The sequence below is a fragment of the Staurois parvus genome, unplaced genomic scaffold, assembly GCF_062004578.1.
Source record: "Staurois parvus isolate SC_StPar_1 unplaced genomic scaffold, SC_StPar_1.0 ptg000512l, whole genome shotgun sequence".
NCBI lineage: Eukaryota > Metazoa > Chordata > Amphibia > Anura > Ranidae > Staurois > Staurois parvus.
Genome location: NW_028318308.1, coordinates 602,212 through 629,808, shown reverse-complemented (window position 1 = coordinate 629,808; position 27,597 = coordinate 602,212). Strand labels below are relative to the sequence as shown.

At 42.0% G+C, this 27,597-nt stretch overlaps 1 protein-coding gene across 1 annotated transcript; it reads right to left on the bottom strand.

The window, feature by feature from the left end:
• Positions 1-215: 215 nt before the first annotated feature.
• On the bottom strand, positions 216-6,020 carry LOC149451877 (E3 ubiquitin/ISG15 ligase TRIM25-like). Its single transcript, XM_089690062.1, has 2 exons — positions 4,842-6,020; positions 216-341 (listed from the first exon to the last, which is right to left on the bottom strand). The coding sequence occupies exons 1-2, from the start codon at positions 6,018-6,020 to the stop codon at positions 216-218; spliced, it is 1,305 nt and encodes a 434-aa protein (XP_089546188.1).
• Positions 6,021-27,597: the final 21,577 nt, after the last annotated feature.

Sequence of the window (27,597 nt, the reverse complement as noted above, 5' to 3'; positions counted from 1 at the left end):
TAAGTATTACTGAACTGCAACAGAGAAACATCAGGTCTCCTCTTCCAGACAGGGCTGTGTTGTGGTAGAGCTGTGTATATCTCAGGACTGGATGGATAGAAATGTAGATCTTTGTCAGGTTATATATATATGTCATCTGTGTATTTATCCCGGAGTTCAGCTTTACCAGGAAGTGAGACAACCTCATTATTCCTCATATATCTTCCAGAGATTTCTCAGAATTCTGTCCTGTATGAAGGAGACAAGTATTTCCAGGACTGAAAACTGCCGACATCGATAGAAACAGGAAAATGAGGAATAAAATACCCGTCATCGATTATTACCATGAAGGGGAACGTACTCTGGAATACAAATCATAATACACAAATCTAAAATCAGAAACATTTCCAGGGAAGAACCTGTAAACCCCAGCTCAGCTAAGCCGGCCCCCTTACATCCAGCACCAATAGAATCTCCAGTGTGTTCCCACATGAAGGAAAAATATATTTGAAATATATTTAAAAAATATTCTTCCCAAATATATTGACATATATTTGAAATGCTACAATTTTGACCATATTCAATATATTTCAAAATATACTTCTATATATATATACTGTATGCTGAAATGTGTTTTTATTACAAAATATATGAAAACATATTTAGAATAATACATTTCAAATATACTGTATGTCTTTAAAAATAAAAATCTACATTTTTGGAATGTATTTACAAATACCTGTAAAAAAATATGTTAAAATGACTTTTTTTTGTTAAAAAAAATCTGAAGAATATATTTAAAAAATAAATATTTTGAAAAATATTTTTTTATATATTTTGTAATATATAAAAAATGCATTCAACATGCAGTATACATATATATATACATATATATATATGTATATTTAAAAAATATATTGAAGTATATTTTCAAATATATTGAATATGGTCAAAATTGTAGCATTTCAAAATATGTCATTATATTTGGGAAGAATATTTTTTAAATATATTTCAAATAGATTTTTCTTCCTTGTGTGTTTCTTCAGTGCTAGGTCTGCACTGTTTTGTGCCGTAAACATTTACATTTTTTCTGCTTTTATTTCTCAGATAATAGCATTTTTTTTTTTTTCCAGAAAATGAAATCGCTCAACCTCCCCTACAACAGCCAAAAGATCTGAAACCGGGCTGGTTGGATAGCGGCCCGTTTGTACTGGTTTGTGTCATTTTACTCTCCTTTTATTTTCAGTTATTATTGATTTAATAAAGGTCACCAAATCTTACTCCTCCCCCCCACAAAAGACAAAAAGCATAAAACTGGGCAGGCTGGTTAGTGCCGCCTTTGTGCCGATTTGTGATGTTTAAATCTCCATTCTACCTCTTTTTGTTTTTCAGTTTTTTTCTACTTATTAAAGGTCACCAGAGGTCTCCCAGCCCCCACAGATAACATATAAAAGGCAGGAAAACGGGCCGGTTGTGCTGCTTCGATTTTTTTGTATTGTCATTTTTTTGTGTATTTTTTTATTGAGTTTGTTTTTGTTTGATCAAACCCCGCCCACTTTGCATCCCATGTTATTAGATACTAGAACAAATACACCGTTCCTTTGTGCTGAGTTTGGGATAATTTGTGGAAAAAAAATGACCATCTGTGCCAGTTTGGTTTTGAAGATATCACCTATTGTACTTATTCAAACCCCTCCCCCGCCCAGTTTGCACCCCATGTGATGAAATCTTAGAAAACAAATACTGTATACCATTTGTTCTTGTTGGTTTGTGCTGCAACAACTTTTAGGTTTTGGGGGGGGGGATGACTTTTGGTGACTGTAATAAGTAGTAAAAAATGGAAAACTGAAAAGATGGTAAAAAGGAGATTTAAACAGCACAAATGTGACCAATCAGCCCGGTTTCATGACTTTTTTCTCTTGGGGCGGGGGGGCTGGGTGAGCTTTGGTGACCCTTACTACATAGTTACATAGTTAGTTTGGCTGAAAAAAAAAGACAAAAGTCCATCCAGTTCAACCATGAAATCAATAATAACTACAAAAACAAAAAGGAGAGTAAAATGACACAAAACAGCACAAACGTCATGTTAACTGACCAGCCCATTTTTTTTCTTTTTTGCTCCTGTAGGGGGGCTGGGTGATGTCATTGTGTGGAAAAAACAATTGCTATTACTCTAAAAATAAAAGCAGCACAAATTTAAATTTTTATGGCATAAATTTATATATTTTTTTTATTTGGTTTTAAGATTTAATGAGATGGGGTGCAAAGTGGGTGGGGTTTGATCAAGCAAAAAAAAAAAAAAGTTGTTGTCACTTAAAAACCGTACAAGCACAAATAAACATTTTAGCAGCACAAACGCAGCAATAACCAACCTGCCTGCTGCCTGCTGTAGGGGGGCTGAGTGACCTTTGGTGACCTTTAATAAATCGTTAATAACTTAAAAGTGATAAAAGAATGAAGGGAGAATTAAACGGCACAAAACAGCAGAAAAGCAGCAATATCCAGCCAGCACGGTTTTGTGTCTTTTGCCTGTTGTAGGGAGTCTGAGTGACTTTTCGTGACCTTTAATAAATCGATAATAACGAAAAAAGATAGAAGGGAAATTTAAATGGCACAAAACAGCAGAAAGGCGGCACTAACCAACCGACCCGGTTTTGTGTCTTTTTCCTATTGTAAGGGGGGCTGAGTGACCTTTGGTGACCTTTAGTAAATCTTCAATAATTCAAAAATGATAAAAGATAGAAGGGAGAATTAAACGGCAAAACCAGCAGAAAGGCGGCACTAACCACCCGGCCTGGTTTTATGTCTTTTGGCTGCTGTAGGGGGGCTGAGTGACCTTTGGTGACCTTTAATAAATCGTTAAAAACTCAAAAACGATAAAAGACAGAACAAAGATTTAAACGGCACAAACCAGCAGAAAGGCGGCACTAACCAACCGGCCCGGTTTTGTGTCTTTTGCCTGTTGTAGGGGGGCTGAGTGACCTTTGGTGACCTTTAATACATTGTTAATAACTCAAAAATGATAAAAGATGGAATAGAGATTTAAATGGCACAAAACAGCAGAAAGGCGGGACTAACCAACCTGCCTGGTTTTGTGTCTTTTGCCTGTTGTAGGGGGACTGAGTGACCTTTGGTGACCTTTAGTAAATCTTCAATAATTCAAAAATGATAAAAGATAGAAGGGAGAATTAAAAGGCACAAACCAGAAGAAAGGCGGCACTAACCAACCTGCCCGGTTTTGTGTCTTTTGCCTGTTGTAGGGGGACTGAGTGACCTTTGGTGACCTTTAGTAAATCTTCAATAATTCAAAAATGATAAAAGATAGAAGGGAGAATTAAAAGGCACAAACCAGAAGAAAGGGGGCACTAACCAACCGGCCCAGTTTTGTGTCTTTGTGTGACCTTTGGTGACCTTTAATAAATCGGTAATAACTCAAAAACGATAAAAGACAAAACAGAGATTCAAAGAAACACACTGGAGTTTTGAGGGGTGCTGACTGTAGAGGGGGCCAGCTTGGCCGACATCTAAATGCCGGGACTGTCCCTGGAATCCAGACACAACTGGCAGTTATCATCGTGTCAGTTAATGAATGATATTTATTATATTTAAAGAGAATTTGTCGTGAGAGAATCACGGGGGGCTGCCGTTGCTGAACTCTCCTCTTTCAGAATGCTAGTTCCCTGGCTGTCTTTGGCTTCAATACTGTCTCAGTCTCTGACCCAGAACAAGTATAGAGATGAGGACACTTTTCTGATTCTTATTTACAGCATGCTTGTTCTGAGGCAGAGACTTAAAGTGATAACAAACCCAAAAACACAGGAATGATATAAATTGGATCTTTCCAATCCTTAGATGTGGTGATTGCATTATTTTTGTTTTTATCCTTTATTTGCCCCTGGTGATCCTGCCAGTAATACACTTCCTGTCTTAAGGAGGCTCCTCTCTCTATGGAGACCCCCTTGGACAGCAGCATTGTCTGGAGAAGGGGGGTGTTAGATGGATGAGTAGATTTACATGGACTTTACATAAATGACTAACAAATGAGATCTGAACTCCAGATAACACATTTTAAGCCGTAACATTTTTGTCTCCTTTTGGGATAAAGGTTTTACATCATTGAATAATAGTTGGCCACTGTAAGCACCCCTGTCAGTGGTGAATGGTTTGTCTCAACCCTCTAACTGACACTTTTGTGTCAGTTACATGGGGACTCAGAGAAACAAAGACTGCTAATGTCAGTAACAGACGGCATCATATCTGTAATTTTATATTTTGTCTTTAGTATCACTTTATATGTTCTTACATTACACACAGCCAGGGAACTAGCATTTTTAGAAGGAGGCCTGCAATGACAGCCCTCATACTTCTCCCAAGAGTCACCACTTCCACCAATCATTGGCTGATCAATGAACCAATCCCTCCACCTGCCTCTGTGATGTCACTAGACTCTGGGTGGATTCTCATTTCTCCCCCCTCCCCCCACATATCTTTATACAACCTGTCCATACACCTAACACAGCATGGAGGGGCTCAGTGAAGGTGGTGGTGAAGGTGTGGAGGTGTCGGATCGGGTCACACAGATTATAAAAGGAGATCCGCCCGGCCTCATAATCCAGATATATCCTGACTCTGTTACTGGGGTTACGATAATATAAGATGGTCTCATCTCTGTCATGTATCGCTGAAGTCTCATTACATGTTATGTATAATCCCCAGGACTTGTTATTCCTTCCAATCCCTGACTCCCATCCTCCTCTCCTGTCTATACTGGGGTAACACATCCCAACTGTCCAATTCTGTGACCCCCCGATATCCACTTCCCAGTAATGTCTCCCTGAGGAGAAACTCTGTCTGCTCATCACCTGAGGATTATACTGGAATCTCTTTGATGTTTCTCGGCGATTCTGGTTTGTATCTGACCAGGACATGGTTTTCCCGTCATCTGATATTCGTAGATTATTAGCAGCTGTGTTTACATCCAGTAATATGTCTGCAGGTTTCCATATATAGAAGGATACATTTCTCTCTGTTAATATATCAGATAATTCATATAATGTGCGTGATACCTGAGTCACATCTAGCCCCCCTCCATCATGGAGGAGTTCCTCATGTCTCTCTCTGTCCTCATCATCTCCATCCTCAGTATCACACAAGTCACCTGTGTCTGATTCCTGTAGGACAGTCAGTGGATCCGTCATGTTACACAGCTCCTCAATGTCCTCCATCTTCTTGGACAGCTCCTCCTTCTTTATTTCCAGATCCCGGATGGAGATGGAGACCCGCTCTGCCCTCCTGGAGATGTCCCTCAGGACTCTCTTCTCCAGGTCCTCCAGACAAGTCCTGAGATCTCTTAACAGGGCAGTGACTCTCCCGGTGTCACGAGCTGCTTTTTCTTCTACTTTCCTCCTGTGTTCCTGCAGACTCTGGACTCTTTCCTCCATCTCTTCTCTCTTTGTCAGAAGTTTCTGCAGAACATTCCTCAGTGTCTCCTTCTTCTTCTCAGAAGCCCCATCCAGAGACATCATCTTATGTCCTGTGTGTTCTCCAATCAGACAACAAGACATACAGACACATATATCATCCTCAGTGCAGTAATACTCCAGGATCTTCTTATGGACGGAGCATTTCCTGCTCTCCATGGACAAGGTGGGGTCAGATAAGATGTGTTCTGGGGACTTTTTGTGGACTTTCAGGTGTTTATCACACAGAGAAACCTCACAGAGTAGACAGGATCTAACAGCAGGTACAGGAGAGTCCACACAGTAAGTACAGAAGACCCCAGAGTCCTCCTGACCTGGCTGATCAGACAGGAAATTCTCCGCTATGTTACGTAGTTTCATGTTCTTCTGCAGTGGAGGACGACCCGGAAACTTCTCTCTGCATTCAGGACAGGAATATCCTCCAGACCCCCCTTGTGTATCCAGCACACGACCAATACAGACCCAGCAGAAGTTGTGTCCACATTTCAGGGTCACAGGATCGGTATAAATATTCAGACAGAGGGAACATTCCAGCTCAGCTCTCAGAGCAGCAGACGCCATCACTGACAGCAGAAGAGAGATGAAATGAAAATCTCTGGAACTAGAAATGCAGGTGAACCGGTCACATCTTTTCTGCACAGGGCGTGGTTGAGCTCAGCTCTCAGTTGATTTGTTAAAAAACCTTTTGATGTCAGATTAAGACACGCCCCATGATTGTGTACATTTACACTTCTAAAAATATATTTAACCACTCCAGAACCAGCATGACATACCTTTCTTTCAGCATTTGTATCCACAGGCCACATTAGAGGTCACGTTGCAACACCTAGAGCTAGGGCAAGCCTGAGCTGAAGAGAAGGTGGTGGAGGGGCTAACTGATTCTTCATCTTCCTCCTCCTCCGTGTCCCAGGAGCAGAATAACTTGAAGTCATCAGCAGCTAATAAAGCTCTCCACTCTCCTCACCCACAGATACAGGAGTCAGTTGCGATATTAAAGCACAGTATCAACGGCTTGCTGCAAGAGGATACACAGAAATTCATTGTCTCAGGTTGAGGAGGAGCACATGTTCCTGCAGCTGAGGTCTACTGCCACATCGGCTCCAGTATTGAGAAGGGGGTAGTGATTCTCTGACCATACTTGGGTGCCAGAGATGGCAAAGGAGGAAAGTTAGGGGGAGGCAACACAACAATGAGGCAGGATGTCATCTAGGCAGGGCCGGTGCTAGATTATTTTGCACACTAGGCAAGACCAATACTTGCACTCCCCCCCAAAAAAATAACTAAATAAATTAAAATTTTAAAAAACAGTAGAAAATATTAAATCAACAAAACATGAAACTGCAAAATTTGTTTTAATTTGAAAAAATAAGTTCCATAAGATGACACCAGCACCAATATTAAAAACAAAATATATTAACCAAATATAAATTAGCTGTATTAACCAATCAGATGAAGAAAATAAAAAAATACTCCTACTCACATGGGGTTGACCCTGAAACCAGAGCACACCCCTGCCAATTGATTGGCTCCAGCTGTGTAGAAGAAGGCGGAGCCAGTGCTGGACATGCCCCATTCGGTCACTAGCTGGCTCCCTGTTACAGCTGGAAGATTGTGTGTGCCAGTGTGAGTGTGTGGTCCAGTGATGTATAGACCGATCTTCTGATCAGAGACTACTGACCGCCCGGGGTCCTGGGGGTAATGTCATCACTTTCCATCCTAGGGGAGCCAACACTTCACTGCTACATGGAATACTGTCATGTGCAGAGTAAAGATACCATCATTCCTTCATCATTCCCTGTGTATGAGAGGGGGACTCTGCAGGGGAATTAAGAAATCATACAAGAGGTCCATAGGCCACACAGAGAGAGTGCCGGCTTGTGCTGTGCCCAGGCGCTCCAAGGTGGCAGGGCCCCTAGGCGGATGCCTAGTTTGCCTAGTGGAAGCACCAACCCTGCATGCAGGGCAGGTCTCAGAGAAGTATCCATCCTATTCAACCAGATATTGGAGCTCCATGGGTGCCGGGTACTGTTATACTCTAGTCTATTCCTCAAATCTCAGTTTTGTGGACCTTTTTCAACGTACAGTACATGCTGTAGACTGCACTATAGAAATTTGTAGTCTGTGACTGTAAGAGTATTAAGCTTAGCAATACCATTGGACATTTGGGTACCATGTGTATGAAGACACACAAGACTTCTTACCGTGAGGATCATTGGGAACAGCACCTATATGCTAGCTTTTGGCAAGAAAAAGGCCAAACTCCTTCTTCTAGCGCTTACCTTTCCATCTCTATCCCCACTGTACAAGAGTCCCCATCAGCAGGCTTCAACGATAGGAATGAGTCCTTCAAGGGGTGTCAGAGGTTTACCTCATGGCTCATCCAGTGGGGAAGAAGGTCAGCATGGGGCCACACAGAGTGAGGGCAAGCATAGGCTTAAACCTTGCTCTGATTATTCCAACCCCACCCCTCCATCTCAAGTTAGTAAGAGGCCATTCTCTTCATCAACATGGGGATGAGGTGCTTTGCCAGGAAGGTGTCCCCTCCTCTCGGCAAGGTACCCACCCCAGATTATAGGCATTGGCCTGGTATGGAGGAAGAGGTCAGGAGGAGTGGGGTGGCAAGCTTGCCCCCCACCCCCTTTCCTGGTCAGAAAGGCTGCATGCTCAGATTAAGGGTCTGGTGTCAATATTTAGGGGAACCTCACCCCTTTTTTTTTCCATGGAGCCCCTTAAAATCCATACCAGACTCTAAGCAATTTTTTTACATTCTTGATGTATGACGTACTACAGTAAAAGTGACATTTACAACAAATGGAAAATTGAACAGTGTAAGGCTTCCTTCACACAGCCATGCAAATTATAGTGATGTTATTACACATGTGTATTCTAGGAGAAAAGATCCTGCGTAACGATAGGTAAAATACCTATGTATATATGCGTTTAAACACGTAAAGATGTTGCCAGAGCCTCTCTGAATTAAAATGATAAGATATAACTTCTCAATGATTTATGCTGAGTAACCTCTGGATGAACCCCACCATCACAGGCGTACAAGTCTGCCAACTAAAAGATCCCGAGAACTGGCTATGAAAGGAGAGTTTGTTGGAGATTCATGGTAAACACGGTGATCTCCCAACCAAAGACAATGGGTCATATCTATCCAAAAATTGGAAACCCCTAAATAGGAGCAAGTCAGTTTAAAGTGAAACTGTCTTATATTTGCAGGGCATTGATGTAATGGCAACTTTAAGGAAAACCAGTTTCTGTTCAACGTTTGCCCAGCTGACCAAGAGTCAAAACTCCTGTATACACCTCTGGTGTAAGGGCAGGTCATGTCCTTTCAGAGCAGCTCGTCCACCTTTGGTCCACACCTGTCACTCAGCTCTCACCTGTGGCTCCTAGTAGCTGTAGCATGCGCAAGAGCCACACCCCAGGCAACAGCTTTGACAGGCTGGCCAAACCAGGTTGAGCAGCGGGTAAGCAATATAGCAAGAGGTGAGCGAAGACAGGAGAGAGAGGAGGACCAGTAAACCAGAGGATCAGCAGAGCTGGGGGTTACTAATGAGTGGGGGATCAGCAGAGCTGGGGGTTTCTACTGAGCAGGGGCGGACTGACCATTTGGAAACTCTGACACTGCCTGAGGGCCCGGGGTCAGTAGGAGGACCCATGAGATGCCCCTGGTACCTTTTTCATAGGCTTTTTTGAGTTTGGGCAAGGACAAAGGGGCCCCATGATCCCCTTTTTCCCAGGGGCCCCATGAGTTGTCAGTCGGCCCCTGGAGTAGCTGTTGAGTCACTGACCTTCAGTGAGATAGGGACTTGTCTATCCCAAGCATGTGAGGACAGAGTTCGGCGGTTTGAGTGGATGAAATCTACTAGAATAGGACAACGTTCATGAAGGCGGTCTCTGTAGGTGATGTGGTACGCTAAGAGCACAGCAAGACACAAAAGGCTCCCTTGTCAGCCACTGCTCCCAGCCCATCTTCAACTGTCTCAGCTCTTGACCTGCCATTGGAACAAGATGCAATCTGAGAAGAGAGAGTGAGACTGACTATGAGCATCTCTCCCTCACTTTAATCCAATTCAAGCACAAATCTTGACATCCCCCAACTCCCAACAACGTTCTGTGGCAATGGGCGAGTGATGAAGTAGCAGGTGTGGATACACTGGGAGCTGTAGCCGTGGACCTGCACACAGGTGGCTCAGGTCTAACGATTGTCTTCCTGCTGACCGAAGCAACAGCTGGATTCGGCATCTATCTGAGTGATTGAGCAACCCTCTTTAGAACCACACTGTTCACCTCCATAGCAAGATGAAGGGGCTAGAAAAGGTGCCCTAAACATTGTTGCCTCACAGAACCCTGGCCAGCTTACCGTGGCTGGAGGGGATCACATTTCATGCAGTCGAATAAGAAACCTTCAAAGAAAACATAAGGCAACATCATTCACTATTGGCACATGGAATGTTTGCATGCTTCAAGGCAACCCCTCTTGACCAGAAAGAAGAACAGCCCTGGTCACCAGAGAGCTCGCAAGATTTAACATCGATGTTGTGGCCCTGTGTGAAACCTGTCTAGCCAACGAATGTCAGCTTACAGAAACAGGAGGCAGTTATACATTCTTTTGTTGTGACTGCAGCAGTAATGAATGCCGTGCATCTGGAATTGGCTTTGTGGTTATGAATCATCTTGTCCGCAAACTTGCCAGTCTTCCCAAGGGCATGAAATACCGACTCATGACACTGCATTTCCCTCTACTGAGAGGAAAACAAGCCACACTGATCAGTGTCAACGCACCCACAATGAAGATTCAGGGTGTAGTAAAAGACAAGCTTTATGAAGATCTCGATACCCTACGGTGAAGCACACTAACAGGCTGATTCTACTTGGCAATTTCAATGTGAGAGTAGGATCCAATCATTCTACCTGGGATGGCACCATTGGAAAAAATGGAATTGGCAAATGTAACAGCAATGGCATATTACTACTGAAGACATGTGCAGCTCATGATCTGATCATCACCAATACCATCTTTCGCCTGCCCACTCGCAAAAAGACATCCTGGATTCACCCACGCTCCAAGCACTGGCATCTTATTGATTATGTCATTGTGCGAAGGAAAGACAGACAGGATGTAAGAGTGACCAAGGCCATGCCGAGTGCAGACTGTTGGACTGACCATAGACTCATCATCTCTAAATTAAGCTTTAACATCAAGCCAAGGAGATGTCCACAGGGAAACAAAGCTGTGATGAAATGAATTAACATCAGTAAACTGAGGACCCTCAACACAGCAGCTTCACTAGCAGAAAATCTTGACAACCAACTCTCACAACTGCAGTTAGAGGGAAATGCTGAGAAGGACAGGGAACACTTCCGGGATATTGTGTACTTTTCTGCACTAAAGGCACTAAAGGTTCTTGGACCCTCACACAGGGAACACCAGGACTGGTTTGATTAAACTGATGATGAGATCAAGGCCCTACTTGCTGTAAAGCACCGCCTTCACCATGCTTATCAGAATGACCCGTCGTCAACAGCTAAGAAAAATGCCTTCAAGAACACTCGCAGGACCATACACAGCAAGCTTCGCAATATGCAGGACTCCTGGTTGAGTGCCAAAGCAGATGAAATTCAGAAGTTTGCTGATAGAAATGATGCCAAACGGTTCTATGAAGCCCTCAGATCCTTGCAGGGAGCTCAGCCCTCAGGAAGCTCCCCTCTACTAGACTCAGATGGTGCAACTCTCATTACTGAGAAGACTCTGATCCTACAGCATTGGGCTGAGCACTTCCAATCTGTACTAAACCGCCCATTTTCCACCATTAACAACGAGGCAATCGACAGAATGCCCGAGGCAGATATTAATCACAGCCTTGACACTCCACCAACAAAGACTGATACCCTACAGGCTATCAGACAGCTATCCAGTGTCAAGGCCCCAGGATCTGATGTGATCCCAGCAGAGGTTTACAAGGACGGCAGTGCAGTGTTTGTCGACAAACTCACTCTTCTGTTCCATTCCTTCTGGAATCAAGGATCCATTCCTCAAGAACTGAAAGATGCGTCCATCGTACATCTCTACAAGAGGAAAGGGAATTGACAAGTCTGCGATAATCATAGAGGAATATCACTGCTTTCCATCGCAGGCAAGATCCTTGCACGAGTGTTGCTGAACTGCCTGATTGACCACCTGGAACAGGGTTTATTGCCTGAGACACAATGCGGTTTCTGCAAAGAGCGTGGCACTGTGGACATGATCTTCGCAGCCGACAGCTCCAAGAAAAGTGTCAAGAGCAGAACCGTGACTTGTACAGCACCTTTGTGGATCTCACCAAGGCTTTTGACACTGTCAATCGCGAAAGTCTGTGGCGCATCAAGACAAAGTATGGATGCCCTGACAGATTCATCCTAATGGTAGGTCAGTTCCACAACAGCACGATGGTTCGTGTTTTGGATGACGGAGATGTTTCAGAGGCTTTTCCCGTTATAGACATGAAGCAAGGTTGCGTGTGGGCACCGACCCTGTTCAGCATCATGTTTTCAGCCGTGCTGTCAGACGCCTTCCAGAACAATTCCTTGGGAGTTAGCCAGAGATACAGGACTGATGGGAAACTGTTCAACCTGAGTAGACTCCAGGCTGTCACCAAGGTAAAGGAGACTGTGCTACGAGACCTATTTTTTTTGCTGATGACTGTGCCCTGAATGCTGGATCAGAGCAGGAAATGCAAGCCAGTGTGGACAAATTTGCAGCAGCATGCGACAACTTCGGCCTCCTCATCGACACAAAGAAGTCCAAAGAGATGCATCAGCCAACTCCAAAAGCCCAACACCAAGAGCCTACCGTCACTGTGAAGGGACAAAAGCTGCAAGCAGTGGACCAATTTCCATACCTTGGTAGCACCTTATCCCACGCAGTGACAATTAACATCGAGGTCACCTGCAGATTAGCCAAGGTAAGTTCTGCATTTGGCAGACTACTGACCAATGTGTGGGACCACTGTGGAATAAGCCTTGCCACAAAGCTTAAAGTCTACCAAGCAGTAATGCTAACTACCCTGATGTATGCAGTGAAACCTAATTTTTATACAGGAGGCATGCTAGGCAATAGAACTACTTCCACATGACCTGCCTTCACAGAATTCTGAGGATCTGTTGGCAGGACAAGGTGCCAGATACAGAAGTCCTCTCCAGAGCAGGCCTGCCATCAGTTCACACCCTGCTGATGAAAGCCCAGACACTCTGGACAGGCCATATAGCAAGGATGCCAGACCACCGCATCCATAAACAGCTCCTCTATGGCGAGCTGTCTCAAGGAAAGCGATCACACGGGGAACAAAGGAAGTGATACAATGACACATTGAAAGCCCCCTTCAAGTCCCAGGATATTGACATCACCTTGGGAAACCCTGGCACAAGATTGATTGACATGGAGCACGTTGATCCTCCAAGGCTGCCAGACATTTGAGGAGAGAATAAAAACCAAAGCACAAGAGAAGCGAGCACTCTGCAAAGCAAGAGCTGAAAATGCTGCAACAGTGGTGCCCACATAAAATCCATCCATGCTAGGCCTGGATCATCCGGTCAAGGTTGCCACATAGAGTAAAATATGGTAATTTGTCACGTATAAGCATGTTGTTGACCCGTTCCGCCCATTGTTTCTGGTTTGGCACATGAAGAGTAATCCAATAACAGGCAACCAGTTTACGAGCGGTGTACAATAGGTGTAGGACCAAAATGTGGGCATGTATGGTGAGGGATTCTTCCTCTTATGCACCCAACAAACAAACAATGCACTGCCACAAAAGTTGAAAGATATACCTGTGCGATAGTTACATAGTTAGTCCGGCTGAAAAAAGACAAAAGTCCATTCACTTCCACCATAGAGGAAAAAAAAAGTTATAATCCTACATCCACAGTTGATCCAGAGGAAGGCAAAAAACCCAGCAAAGCACGATCTAATTTGCTCCTGCTGGGAAAAAAATTTGTTCCTGATCCCCCGAGAGGCAATCGGATATTCCCTGAATCTACTTTCCCTATAAATGTTATATCCAGTTATATTCTGTGTATCCAAGAAAGAATCCAGGACTTTCCTCCAGCAATCCACTGAGCTGACCACAACCAACTCTGGAGGGAGTCTATTCCACATTCTAACAGCTCTTACTGTGAAGAAACCTTTCCGTGTTTGGAGATTAAATTTCTTCTCCTCCAGACGTAAAGAGCGCCCCCTTGTCCTCTGTGATGACCTCAGGGGGATAACTACACCGAGTTCACTATATGAACCACTGATGTATTTATACATGGAGATCATATCCCCCCTTATGTATTATACATGGAGATCATATCCCCCCTTATGTATTATACATGTTGATCATATACCCCCTTATGTATTATACATGTTGATCATATACCCCCTTATGTATTATACATGTTGATCATATCCCCCTTATGTATTATACATGTTGATCATATCCCCCTTATGTATTATACATGGAGATCATGTCTCCCCCTTATGTATTATACATGGAGATCATATCCCCCCTTATGTATTATAAATGGAGATCATGTCTCCCCCTTATGTATTATACATGGAGATCATATCCCCCCTTATGTATTATACATGGAGATCATATCCCCCCCTTATGTATTATACATGGAGATCATATCCCCCCCTTATGTATTATACATGGATATCATATCCCCTCTGTATGTATTATACATGGAGATCATATCCCCCCTTATGTATTATACATGGAGATCATATCCCCCCTTATGTATTATACATGGAGATCATATCCCCCCCTTATGTATTATACATGGTTATCATATTCCCCCCTTATGTATTATACATGGAGATCATATCCCCCCCTTATGTATTATACATGGAGATCATATCCCCCCCTTATGTATTATACATGGAGATCATATCCCCCCTTATGTATTATACATGGAGATCATATCCCCCCTTATGTATTATACATGGAGATCATATCCCCCTTATGTATTATACATGGAGATCATATCCCCCCTTATGTATTATACATGGAGATCATATCCCCCTTATGTATTATACATGGAGATCATATCCCCCCTTATGTATTATACATGGAGATTATATCCCCCCTTATGTATTATACATGGAGATCATATCCCCCTTATGTATTATACATGGAGATCATATCCCCCCTTATGTATTATACATGGAGATCATATCCCCCCTTATGTATTATACATGGAGATCATATCCCCCCTTATGTATTATACATGGAGATCATATTCCCCCTTATGTATTATACATGGAGATCATATCCCCCCTTATGTATTATACATGGAGATCATATCCCCCTTATGTATGCTACATGGAGATCATATCCCCCCTTATGTATTATACATGGAGATCATATCCCCCTTATGTATTATACATGGGGATCATATCCCCCCTTATGTATTATACATGGGGATCATATCCCCCCTTATGCATTATACATGGAGATCATATCCCCCCTTATGTATTATACATGGAGATCATATCCCCCCCTTATGTATTATACATGGAGATCATATCCCCCCTTATGTATTATACATGGAGATCATATCCCCCCTTATGTATTATACATGGTTATCATATCCCCCCTTATGTATTATACATGGAGATCATATCCCCCTTATGTATTATACATGGAGATCATATCACCCCCCTATGTATTATACATGGAGATCATATCCCCCCTTATGTATTATACATGGTGATCATATCCCCCCTTATGTATTATACATGGAGATCATATCCCCCTTATGTATTATACATGGAGATCATATCACCCCCCTATGTATTATACATGGAGATCATATCCCCCCTTATGTATTATACATGGAGATCATATCCCCCCCTTATGTATTATACATGGAGATCATATCCCCCCTTATGTATTATACATGGAGATCATATCACCCCCCTATGTATTATACATGGAGATCATATCCCCCCTTATGTATTATACATGGAGATCATATTCCCCTTATGTATTATACATGGAGATCATATCCCCCCTTATGTATTATACATGGAGATCATATCCCCCCTTATGTATTATACATGGAGATCATATCCCTTATGTATTATACATGGAGATCATATCCTCCCCTTATATATTATACATGGAGATCATATCCCCCTTATGTATTTATACATGGAGATTGTATCCCCCCTTATGTATTATACATGGAGATCATATCCCCCCTTATGTATTATACATGGAGATCATAGCCCCCCTTATGTATTATACATGGAGATCATATCCCCCCTATGTATTATACATGGAGATCATATCCCCCTTATGTATTTATACATGGAGATCATATCCCCCCCTTATGTATTATACATGGAGATCATATCCCCCCTTATGTATTATACATGGAGATCATATCCCACTTATGTATTATACATGGAGATCATATCCCCCCTTATGTATTATACATGTAGATCATATCCCCCCTTATGTATTATACATGGAGATCATATCCCCCCTTATGTATTATACATGGAGATCATATCCCCCCTTATGTATTATACATGGAGATCATATCCCCCTTATGTATTATACATGGATATCATATCCCCCCCTTATGTATTATACATGGAGATCATATCCCCCTTATGTATTATACATGGAGATCATATCCCCCCTTATGTATTATACATGGAGATCATATCCTCCTTATGTATTACACATGGAGATCATATCCCCCCTCATGTATTATACATGGAGATCATATCCCCCCTTATGTATTATACATGGAGATCATATCCCCCCTTATGTATTATACATGGAGATCATATCTCCCCCTTATGTATTATACATGGAGATCATATCCCCCTTATGTATTATACATGGAGATCATATCCCCCTTATGTATTATACATGGTGATCATATCCCCCCTTATGTATTATACATGGGGATCATATCCCCCCTTATGCATTACACATGGAGATCATATCCCCCCTTATGTATTATACATGGAGATCATATCCCCCCCTTATGTATTATACATGGAGATCATATCCCCCCTTATGTATTATACATGGAGATCATATCCCCCCTTATGTATTATACATGGTGATCATATCCCCCCTTATGTATTATACATGGAGATCATATCCCCCTTATGTATTATACATGGAGATCATATCACCCCCCTATGTATTATACATGGAGATCATATCCCCCCTTATGTATTATACATGGAGATCATATCCCCCCCTTATGTATTATACATGGAGATCATATCCCGCCTTATGTATTATACATGGTGATCATATCCCCCCTTATGTATTATACATGGAGATCATATCACCCCCCTATGTATTATACATGGAGATCATATCCCCCCTTATGTATTATACATGGAGATCATATTCCCCTTATGTATTATACATGGAGATCATATCCCCCTTATGTATTATACATGGAGATCATATCCCACCTTATGTATTATACATGGAGATCATATCCCCCCTTATGTATTATACATGGAGATCATATCCCCTTATGTATTATACATGGAGATCATATCCTCCCCTTATATATTATACATGGAGATCATATCCCCCCTATGTATTATACATGGAGATCATATCCCCCTTATGTATTTATACATGGAGATTGTATCCCCCCTTATGTATTATACATGGAGATCATAGCCCCCCTTATGTATTATACATGGAGATCATATCCCCCCTACGTATTATACATGGAGATCATATCCCGCCTTATGTATTATACATGGAGATCATATCCCGCCTTATGTATTATACATGGAGATCATATCCCGCCTTATGTATTATACATGGAGATCATATCCCGCCTTATGTATTATACATGGAGATCATATCCCCCCCTTATGTATTATACATGGAGATCATATCACCCCCCTATGTATTATACATGGAGATCATATCCCCCCCTTATGTATTATACATGGAGACCATATCCCCCCTTATGTATTATACATGGAGATCATATCCCCCCTTATGTATTTATACATGGAGATCATATCCCCCCCTTATGTATTATACATGGAGATCATATCCCCCCTTATGTATTATACATGGAGATCATATCCCACTTATGTATTATACATGGAGATCATATCCCCCCTTATGTATTATACATGTAGATCATATCCCCCCTTATGTATTATACATGGAGATCATATCCCCCCTTATGTATTATACATGGAGATCATATCCCCCCTTATGTATTATACATGGAGATCATATCCCCCCTTATGTATTATACATGGAGATCATATCCTCCTTATGTATTACACATGGAGATCATATCCCCCCTCATGTATTATACATGGAGATCATATCCCCCCTTATGTATTATACATGGAGATCATATTCCCCCTTATGTATTATACATGGAGATCATATCCCTCCTTATGTATTATACATGGAGATCATATCCCCCTTATGTATTATACATGGAGATCATATCCCCCCTTATGTATTATACATGGAGATCATATCCCCCCTTATGTATTATACATGGAGATCATATCCCGCCTTATGTATTATACATGGAGATCATATCCCCCCCTTATGTATTATACATGGAGATCATATCACCCCCCTATGTATTATACATGGTGATCATATCCCCCTTATGTATTATACATGGAGATCATATCCCCCTTATGTATTATACATGGAGATCATATCCCCCCTTATGTATTATACATGGAGATCATATCCCCCCTTATGTATTATACATGGAGATCATATCCCCCTTATGTATTATACATGGAGATCATATCCCCTTATGTATTATACATGGAGATCATATCCTCCCCTTATGTATTATACATGGAGATCATATCCCCCCCTTATGTATTATACATGGAGATTATATCCCCCCTCATGTATTATACATGGAGATCATATCCCCCCTTATGTATTATACATGGAGATCATATTCCCCCTTATGTATTATACATGGAGATCATATCCCTCCTTATGTATTATACATGGAGATCATATCCCCCTTATGTATTATACATGGAGATCATATCCCCCCTTATGTATTATACATGGAGATCATATCCCCCCTTATGTATTATACATGGAGATCATATCCCCCCCTTATGTATTATACATGGAGATCATATCACCCCCCTATGTATTATACATGGTGATCATATCCCCCTTATGTATTATACATGGAGATCATATCCCCCTTATGTATTATACATGGAGATCATATCCCCCCTTATGTATTATACATGGAGATCATATCCCCCCTTATGTATTATACATGGAGATCATATCCCCCTTATGTATTATACATGGAGATCATATCCCCTTATGTATTATACATGGAGATCATATCCTCCCCTTATGTATTATACATGGAGATCATATCCCCCCCTTATGTATTATACATGGAGATTATATCCCCCCTTATGTATTATACATGTAGATCATATCCCCCTTATGTATTATACATGGAGATCATAACCCCCTTATGTATTATACATGGAGATCATATCCCCCCTTATGTATTATACATGGAGATCATAACCCCCTTATGTATTATACATGGAGATCATAACCCCCTTATGTATTATACATGGAGATCATATCCCCCCTTATGTATTATACATGGAGATCATATCCCCCCTTATGTATTATACATGGAGATCATAACCCCCTTATGTATTATACATGGAGATCATATCCCCCCTTATGTATTATACATGGAGATCATATCCCCCCTTATGTATTATACATGGAGATCATATCCCCCCTTATGTATTATACATGGAGATCGTATCCCCCTATGTATTTATACATGGAGATCGTATCCCCCCTTATGTATTATACATGGAGATCATATCCCCCCTTATGTATTATACATGGAGATCATATCCCCCTTATGTATTATACATGGAGATCATAGCCCCCCTTATGTATTATACATGGAGATCATAGCCCCCCTTATGTATTATACATGGAGATCATATCCCCCCCTTATGTATTATACATGGAGATCATAGCCCCCCTTATGTATTATACATGGAGATCATATCCCCCCTATGTATTATACATGGAGATCATATCCCCCTTATGTATTTATACATGGAGATCATATCCCCCCTTATGTATTATACATGGAGATCATATCCCCCCTTATGTATTATACATGGAGATCATATCCCCTTATGTATTATACATGGAGATCATATCCTCCCCTTATGTATTATACATGGAGATCATATCCCCCCCTTATGTATTATACATGGAGATTATATCCCCCCTCATGTATTATACATGGAGATCATATCCCCCCTTATGTATTATACATGGAGATCATATTCCCCCTTATGTATTATACATGGAGATCATATCCCTCCTTATGTATTATACATGGAGATCATATCCCCCTTATGTATTATACATGGAGATCATATCCCCCCTTATGTATTATACATGGAGATCATATCCCCCCTTATGTATTATACATGGAGATCATATCCCCCCCTTATGTATTATACATGGAGATCATATCACCCCCCTATGTATTATACATGGTGATCATATCCCCCTTATGTATTATACATGGAGATCATATCCCCCTTATGTATTATACATGGAGATCATATCCCCCCTTATGTATTATACATGGAGATCATATCCCCCCTTATGTATTATACATGGAGATCATATCCCCCTTATGTATTATACATGGAGATCATATCCCCTTATGTATTATACATGGAGATCATATCCTCCCCTTATGTATTATACATGGAGATCATATCCCCCCCTTATGTATTATACATGGAGATTATATCCCCCCTTATGTATTATACATGTAGATCATATCCCCCTTATGTATTATACATGGAGATCATAACCCCCTTATGTATTATACATGGAGATCATATCCCCCCTTATGTATTATACATGGAGATCATAACCCCCTTATGTATTATACATGGAGATCATAACCCCCTTATGTATTATACATGGAGATCATATCCCCCCTTATGTATTATACATGGAGATCATATCCCCCCTTATGTATTATACATGGAGATCATAACCCCCTTATGTATTATACATGGAGATCATATCCCCCCTTATGTATTATACATGGAGATCATATCCCCCCTTATGTATTATACATGGAGATCATATCCCCCCTTATGTATTATACATGGAGATCGTATCCCCCTATGTATTTATACATGGAGATCGTATCCCCCCTTATGTATTATACATGGAGATCATATCCCCCCTTATGTATTATACATGGAGATCATATCCCCCTTATGTATTATACATGGAGATCATAGCCCCCCTTATGTATTATACATGGAGATCATAGCCCCCCTTATGTATTATACATGGAGATCATATCCCCCCCTTATGTATTATACATGGAGATCATAGCCCCCCTTATGTATTATACATGGAGATCATATCCCCCCTATGTATTATACATGGAGATCATATCCCCCTTATGTATTTATACATGGAGATCATATCCCCCCTTATGTATTATACATGGAGATCATATCCCCCCTTATGTATTATACATGGAGATCATATCCCCCTTATGTATTATACATGGAGATCATATCCCCCCCTTATGTATTATACATGGAGATCATATCCCCCTTATGTATTATACATGGAGATCATATCCCCCCTTATGTATTATACATGGAGATCATATCCTCCTTATGTATTACACATGGAGATCATATCCCCCCTCATGTATTATACATGGAGATCATATCCCCCCTTATGTATTATACATGGAGATCATATCCCCCCTTATGTATTATACATGGAGATCATATCTCCCCCTTATGTATTATACATGGAGATCATATCCCCCTTATGTATTATACATGGAGATCATATCCCCCTTATGTATTATACATGGTGATCATATCCCCCCTTATGTATTATACATGGGGATCATATCCCCCCTTATGCATTACACATGGAGATCATATCCCCCCTTATGTATTATACATGGAGATCATATCCCCCCCTTATGTATTATACATGGAGATCATATCCCCCCTTATGTATTATACATGGAGATCATATCCCCCCTTATGTATTATACATGGTGATCATATCCCCCCTTATGTATTATACATGGAGATCATATCCCCCTTATGTATTATACATGGAGATCATATCACCCCCCTATGTATTATACATGGAGATCATATCCCCCCTTATGTATTATACATGGAGATCATATCCCCCCCTTATGTATTATACATGGAGATCATATCCCGCCTTATGTATTATACATGGTGATCATATCCCCCCTTATGTATTATACATGGAGATCATATCACCCCCCTATGTATTATACATGGAGATCATATCCCCCCTTATGTATTATACATGGAGATCATATTCCCCTTATGTATTATACATGGAGATCATATCCCCCTTATGTATTATACATGGAGATCATATCCCACCTTATGTATTATACATGGAGATCATATCCCCCCTTATGTATTATACATGGAGATCATATCCCCTTATGTATTATACATGGAGATCATATCCTCCCCTTATATATTATACATGGAGATCATATCCCCCCTATGTATTATACATGGAGATCATATCCCCCTTATGTATTTATACATGGAGATTGTATCCCCCCTTATGTATTATACATGGAGATCATAGCCCCCCTTATGTATTATACATGGAGATCATATCCCCCCTACGTATTATACATGGAGATCATATCCCGCCTTATGTATTATACATGGAGATCATATCCCGCCTTATGTATTATACATGGAGATCATATCCCGCCTTATGTATTATACATGGAGATCATATCCCGCCTTATGTATTATACATGGAGATCATATCCCCCCCTTATGTATTATACATGGAGATCATATCACCCCCCTATGTATTATACATGGAGATCATATCCCCCCCTTATGTATTATACATGGAGACCATATCCCCCCTTATGTATTATACATGGAGATCATATCCCCCCTTATGTATTTATACATGGAGATCATATCCCCCCTTATGTATTATACATGGAGATCATATCCCTCCTTATGTATTATACATGGAGATCATATCCCCCCTTATGTATTTATACATGGAGATCATATCCCTCCTTATGTATTATACATGGAGATCATATCCCCCCTTATGTATTTATACATGGAGATCATATCCCCCTTATGTATTTATACATGGAGATCATATCCCCCCCTTATGTATTATACATGGAGATCATATCCCCCCTTATGTATTATACATGGAGATCATATCCCACTTATGTATTATACATGGAGATCATATCCCCCCTTATGTATTATACATGTAGATCATATCCCCCCTTATGTATTATACATGGAGATCATATCCCCCCTTATGTATTATACATGGAGATCATATCCCCCCTTATGTATTATACATGGAGATCATATCCCCCCTTATGTATTATACATGGAGATCATATCCTCCTTATGTATTACACATGGAGATCATATCCCCCCTCATGTATTATACATGGAGATCATATCCCCCCTTATGTATTATACATGGAGATCATATTCCCCCTTATGTATTATACATGGAGATCATATCCCTCCTTATGTATTATACATGGAGATCATATCCCCCTTATGTATTATACATGGAGATCATATCCCCCCTTATGTATTATACATGGAGATCATATCCCCCCTTATGTATTATACATGGAGATCATATCCCGCCTTATGTATTATACATGGAGATCATATCCCCCCCTTATGTATTATACATGAAGATCATATCCCCCCTTATGTATTATACATGGAGATCATATCCCCCCTTATGTATTATACATGGAGATCATATCCTCCTTATGTATTATACATGGAGATCATATCCCCCTTATGTATTATACATGGAGATCATATCCCCCCTCATGTTTTATACATGGAGATCATATCCCCCTTATGTATTATACATGGAGATCATTTCCCCCCTTATGTATTATACATGGAGATCATATCCCCCCCTTATGTATTATACATGGAGATCATATCCCCCCCTTATGTATTATACATGGAGATCATATCCCCCCCTTATGTATTATACATGGTGATCATATCCCCCCTTATGTATTATACATGGAGATCATATCCCCCTTATGTATTATACATGGAGATCATATCCCCCTTATGTATTATACATGGAGATCATATCCCCCTTATGTATTATACATGGAGATCATATCCCCCCTTAATCTCCTCTTCTCAGTAGAGAATACATTTAGTTCCTCTAATCTTTCCTCATAGCTTATCTCCTCCATGCCTCTTATCATTTTAGTGTGCCTTCTCTGTACTTTCTCCAGTTCCCCAATGTTCTTTTTGTGAATTGGAGCCCAAAACTGAACTGCATATTCCAGATGAGGTGTTACTAATGATTTGTACCCGGGGGGAGGGAGATGATATCTCTCTCTGGAGTCTATACATCTTTTAATACAAGAGAGGATTTTGCTCACTTTAGAACCCACAGCTTGGCATTGCTGCCATTATTAAGTTTGTGATCTACCAGAACCCCCAGATCCTTCTCCACTATTGACCCCCCCAGTTGTACTCCCCCTAGCATCTATGATGCATGCAATTTTGTATGGAGAACATCTGTCCAATAACAAAACAGCTTGGGGCATCTCCATATCATATATCACATTTTTGGCACATAGGGGTGGCCCTACCTCCCCACTGATGTAACTGAACTGGTGTTCTATATGCAGTAAAAAAAGGTGGGAAAGTTTTTGGAAAGCCAAAACCGAAATGGTGCAGAGGTCAGACAAAGCTCCAAAGTGTCACCATTAATATTGCCCAGATCCTTCTCCCATCCCTTTCTACAAGGCAATACAGAATCATCTTGAGAGGAATGAAGGAGAATTGAGTAAATCCTTGAAATCATACCTCCTTTTTCTGTCTCTATCAGGACATCCTGCTAAGGAGCTTAGAGAAATGGGACTGTGAATGGAGAGCATGTCTCAATTACAGATATCTATAAAACTGGCCCCTGGGAAGGGCAAACTCTGCCCATAGGTCTGAAAAGGATTTGAGTACAGTACCATTATATAAGTGAGCCATATACCGAATCCCCACCTTCTCCCAGTCCTGAAAACCCTCCAGTTTGAGCAACTCCCTAATTGGAATTACACCAGATCGGGGTATGTGATAAAAAGCCTTGGATTCCCAAAGTAGTTCTAACATAGGTCCACAATGTTCTCCATGGGATAATCATTGGGGCAGTGGGCTCCAAATGAGTGAACCTGGCCTTCTAATGGGTAAAGGCAGATCAACCAGAGCCCCAAGGTATGAGAAGAGTACAAGTAGGATGGCAGACATCTCAAGGCCGTATCCATGGAGTGATCCTCCATCTGAGGGTAACTAACGCTGTGTTATCATCTAGATGATGTTGCTGGTTTAATTTAATATCCCGCTCCCGATATTATAACCCCTAGGGATTAGATATTACATTTTTGCTGTATTAGCACAACTTATTGACAGACTTGGTCCTTTAATCCTGCTGCAGGGAAGTAAAGGGGACATCCTGTCAAATGCAGATTTATTGGTCTGCCCGGTTTAGCCATATTTGGCTACAATATCTACGAGAGGAGATTAATGATTGGATTTGTGGAAGTCTCTGTGAATAAAAAATGATATATCATCGCTCTAATTGTGAACTATGAAGCAGAGCATGGGAACTAAGAAAAATTTCCAAACAGGCCAAGAGACAAGGGTCTCAGTATCGGGTAAGTAGCCCAGAGAGGTAGAAACTACATAGGGTGTTATCCACAAAGCTTGGGTGCAGATAGGGCTGCCACCTCATCCCTTTAAAACTGAACACATATGAATTACACGGGTTCTGTGGCTGATTAAGGTGGCAATTAAACTCACCTAGTGCCTTATCTGCATTAAATTAGCCTCAGAACCCGTGTAATTAATATGTGTTCGGTTTTATAGGGATGAGGTGGCAACCCTAGGTGCAGGGCACATTATGACAAGGACACCTTAGTCTCTGAACAATGGAACGCTCTTGTCCACACAACACCGGGAGCCAAAGAGAAATATGTATTATCAGCCTGAATCTGGTCTATGTTTACAAGATTTTCAGAAGTCTACACAGGTTATATGACCAGCAGAAAGAAATTGGCTTCCTCGTATAGGGAACATTCCATACATTGCGTCAAAACAATGAACAAACCAGGAAAATACACAAGAGACAACTCATAGAACAAAAATTAACTGTCTGGACGTTTCTACAGATTGGAACGGTTCCGTATTTCATATTATTTACATAAAATAAGACACTTTAATGGACTCTGCTGCTAGTCATTAAGGTCAGGACAATGTTACATTGTTTCAATGTATCTATGTGGATAGGACCTAATAATATATGAAAGGACTTGATCACAGAACCTAAAATGTATTTAGTATTTAGTAACACCATTACCATATTGTGTTTGTTGTAATCATGATCATTATAATTCAGTCACGTCCTGACTGAAACCTCCCTCCTCTCCGACCCGATCAGAATTCTGCCCACCCTAGCATGCCACCTGCACTCCTCCTCCTCGTTCTCCTCTCCTCCATCCCCAAACTTGCCTCCCTCTACCCCCCTACTCCCCCAAAACAGCTCTAAATTGCACCCTCACTCCTTCCCTCCCCCCTCTACGGCTCTCACCACCTCCTCCTGATAATCCACTCTCCCGCCGACCCACATGCCACCACCTACAGACCCACGCGCTCCTGCACCTCCCGTTCCCATGCCACCTTCCTCACCCTCCTACTTCTCCTAACCGCCGGTGACATCTCCCCGAACCTTGGCCCTCCATCTCCCCACTCCCCCTCCCGGCACCCCCCTACTCACGCCAACCACCACAACCCCCTCAATCTCATATCTGTCCCCCTCCTCCCCACATCCACCCCTCCCCTCTCGGTTGCACTCCTGAATGCCCGTTCGGTATGCAACAAGCTCACCACCATCCACGACCTCTTTGTCTCCCACTCCCTCAACCTCCTAGCGGTCACCGAAACCTGGATCCAGGCCACTGACTCCACCTCCCCTGCTGCCCTCTCCAATGGAGGCCTCGTCTGGACCCATTCACCCAGACCGAACGGACGCAGAGGCGGAGGAGTCGGTATGCTCCTACCACCGCTGAGCACCTTCCAGGTCCTCCCTAACCCCCCCTCCCTATCCTTCTCCTCCTCGAGGCCCACTGCATCCGGCTCTTCTCTCTCACCCCCCTGAGGATTGCGGTAATCTATCGGCCTCCTGGTTCTGCATCCCCCTTCCTAGACGACTTTGCCACCTGGCTTCCCTTCTTCCTTTCCTCCGAGCTACCGACCATCATCCTAGGCGACTTCAATATCCCGATCAACGCCAACAGCCCGGCTACTTCCCAACTCCTCCTTCTAACCTCCTCCTTCGTGCTCACACAGTGCACACAGTCCTCCACCCACACCAATGGAAACACCCTGGACCTCGTTTTCTCCCACCTCTGCACCCCCCACGACTTCACTAACACCACCTTCCCCCTCTCTGACCACCACCTCCTCACATTCTCCATCTCCCCCTCCCTCATCTCCCCCCCCCCCCGAAGCGTCTAACCATCACCCGCAACCTCCGCAATCTGAACCCGACCCATCTCCACCCAGCAGCTGACTGTCTGTATGACAGTATCCTCCCTCTATCATGCCTTGACCTGGCCACTACTGCATACAACGACTCTCTGTCAGCTGCCCTTGACTCCCTGGCACCCCTAAGCACACGTAGCATTAGACCTCGACCGCTTCAACCCTGGCAAAACGACCACATGAAATGCCTCAAACAACGCAGTCGCGCGCTGGAGCGCTTATGGTGCAAAACCAGATCCCCTCCCGCGTTCTCCCTCTATAAAGACTCCTACCTTGCCTACACCACCTCCCTCCACGCCGCCAAGCAAGCCTATTTCATAACCCTTATCAACACCCTTTCCACCTGTCCTCGTCGGCTCTTCTCCACTTTCAAATCCCTGCTCTCTACCCCCCCACCTCCACTCAGCACCTCAC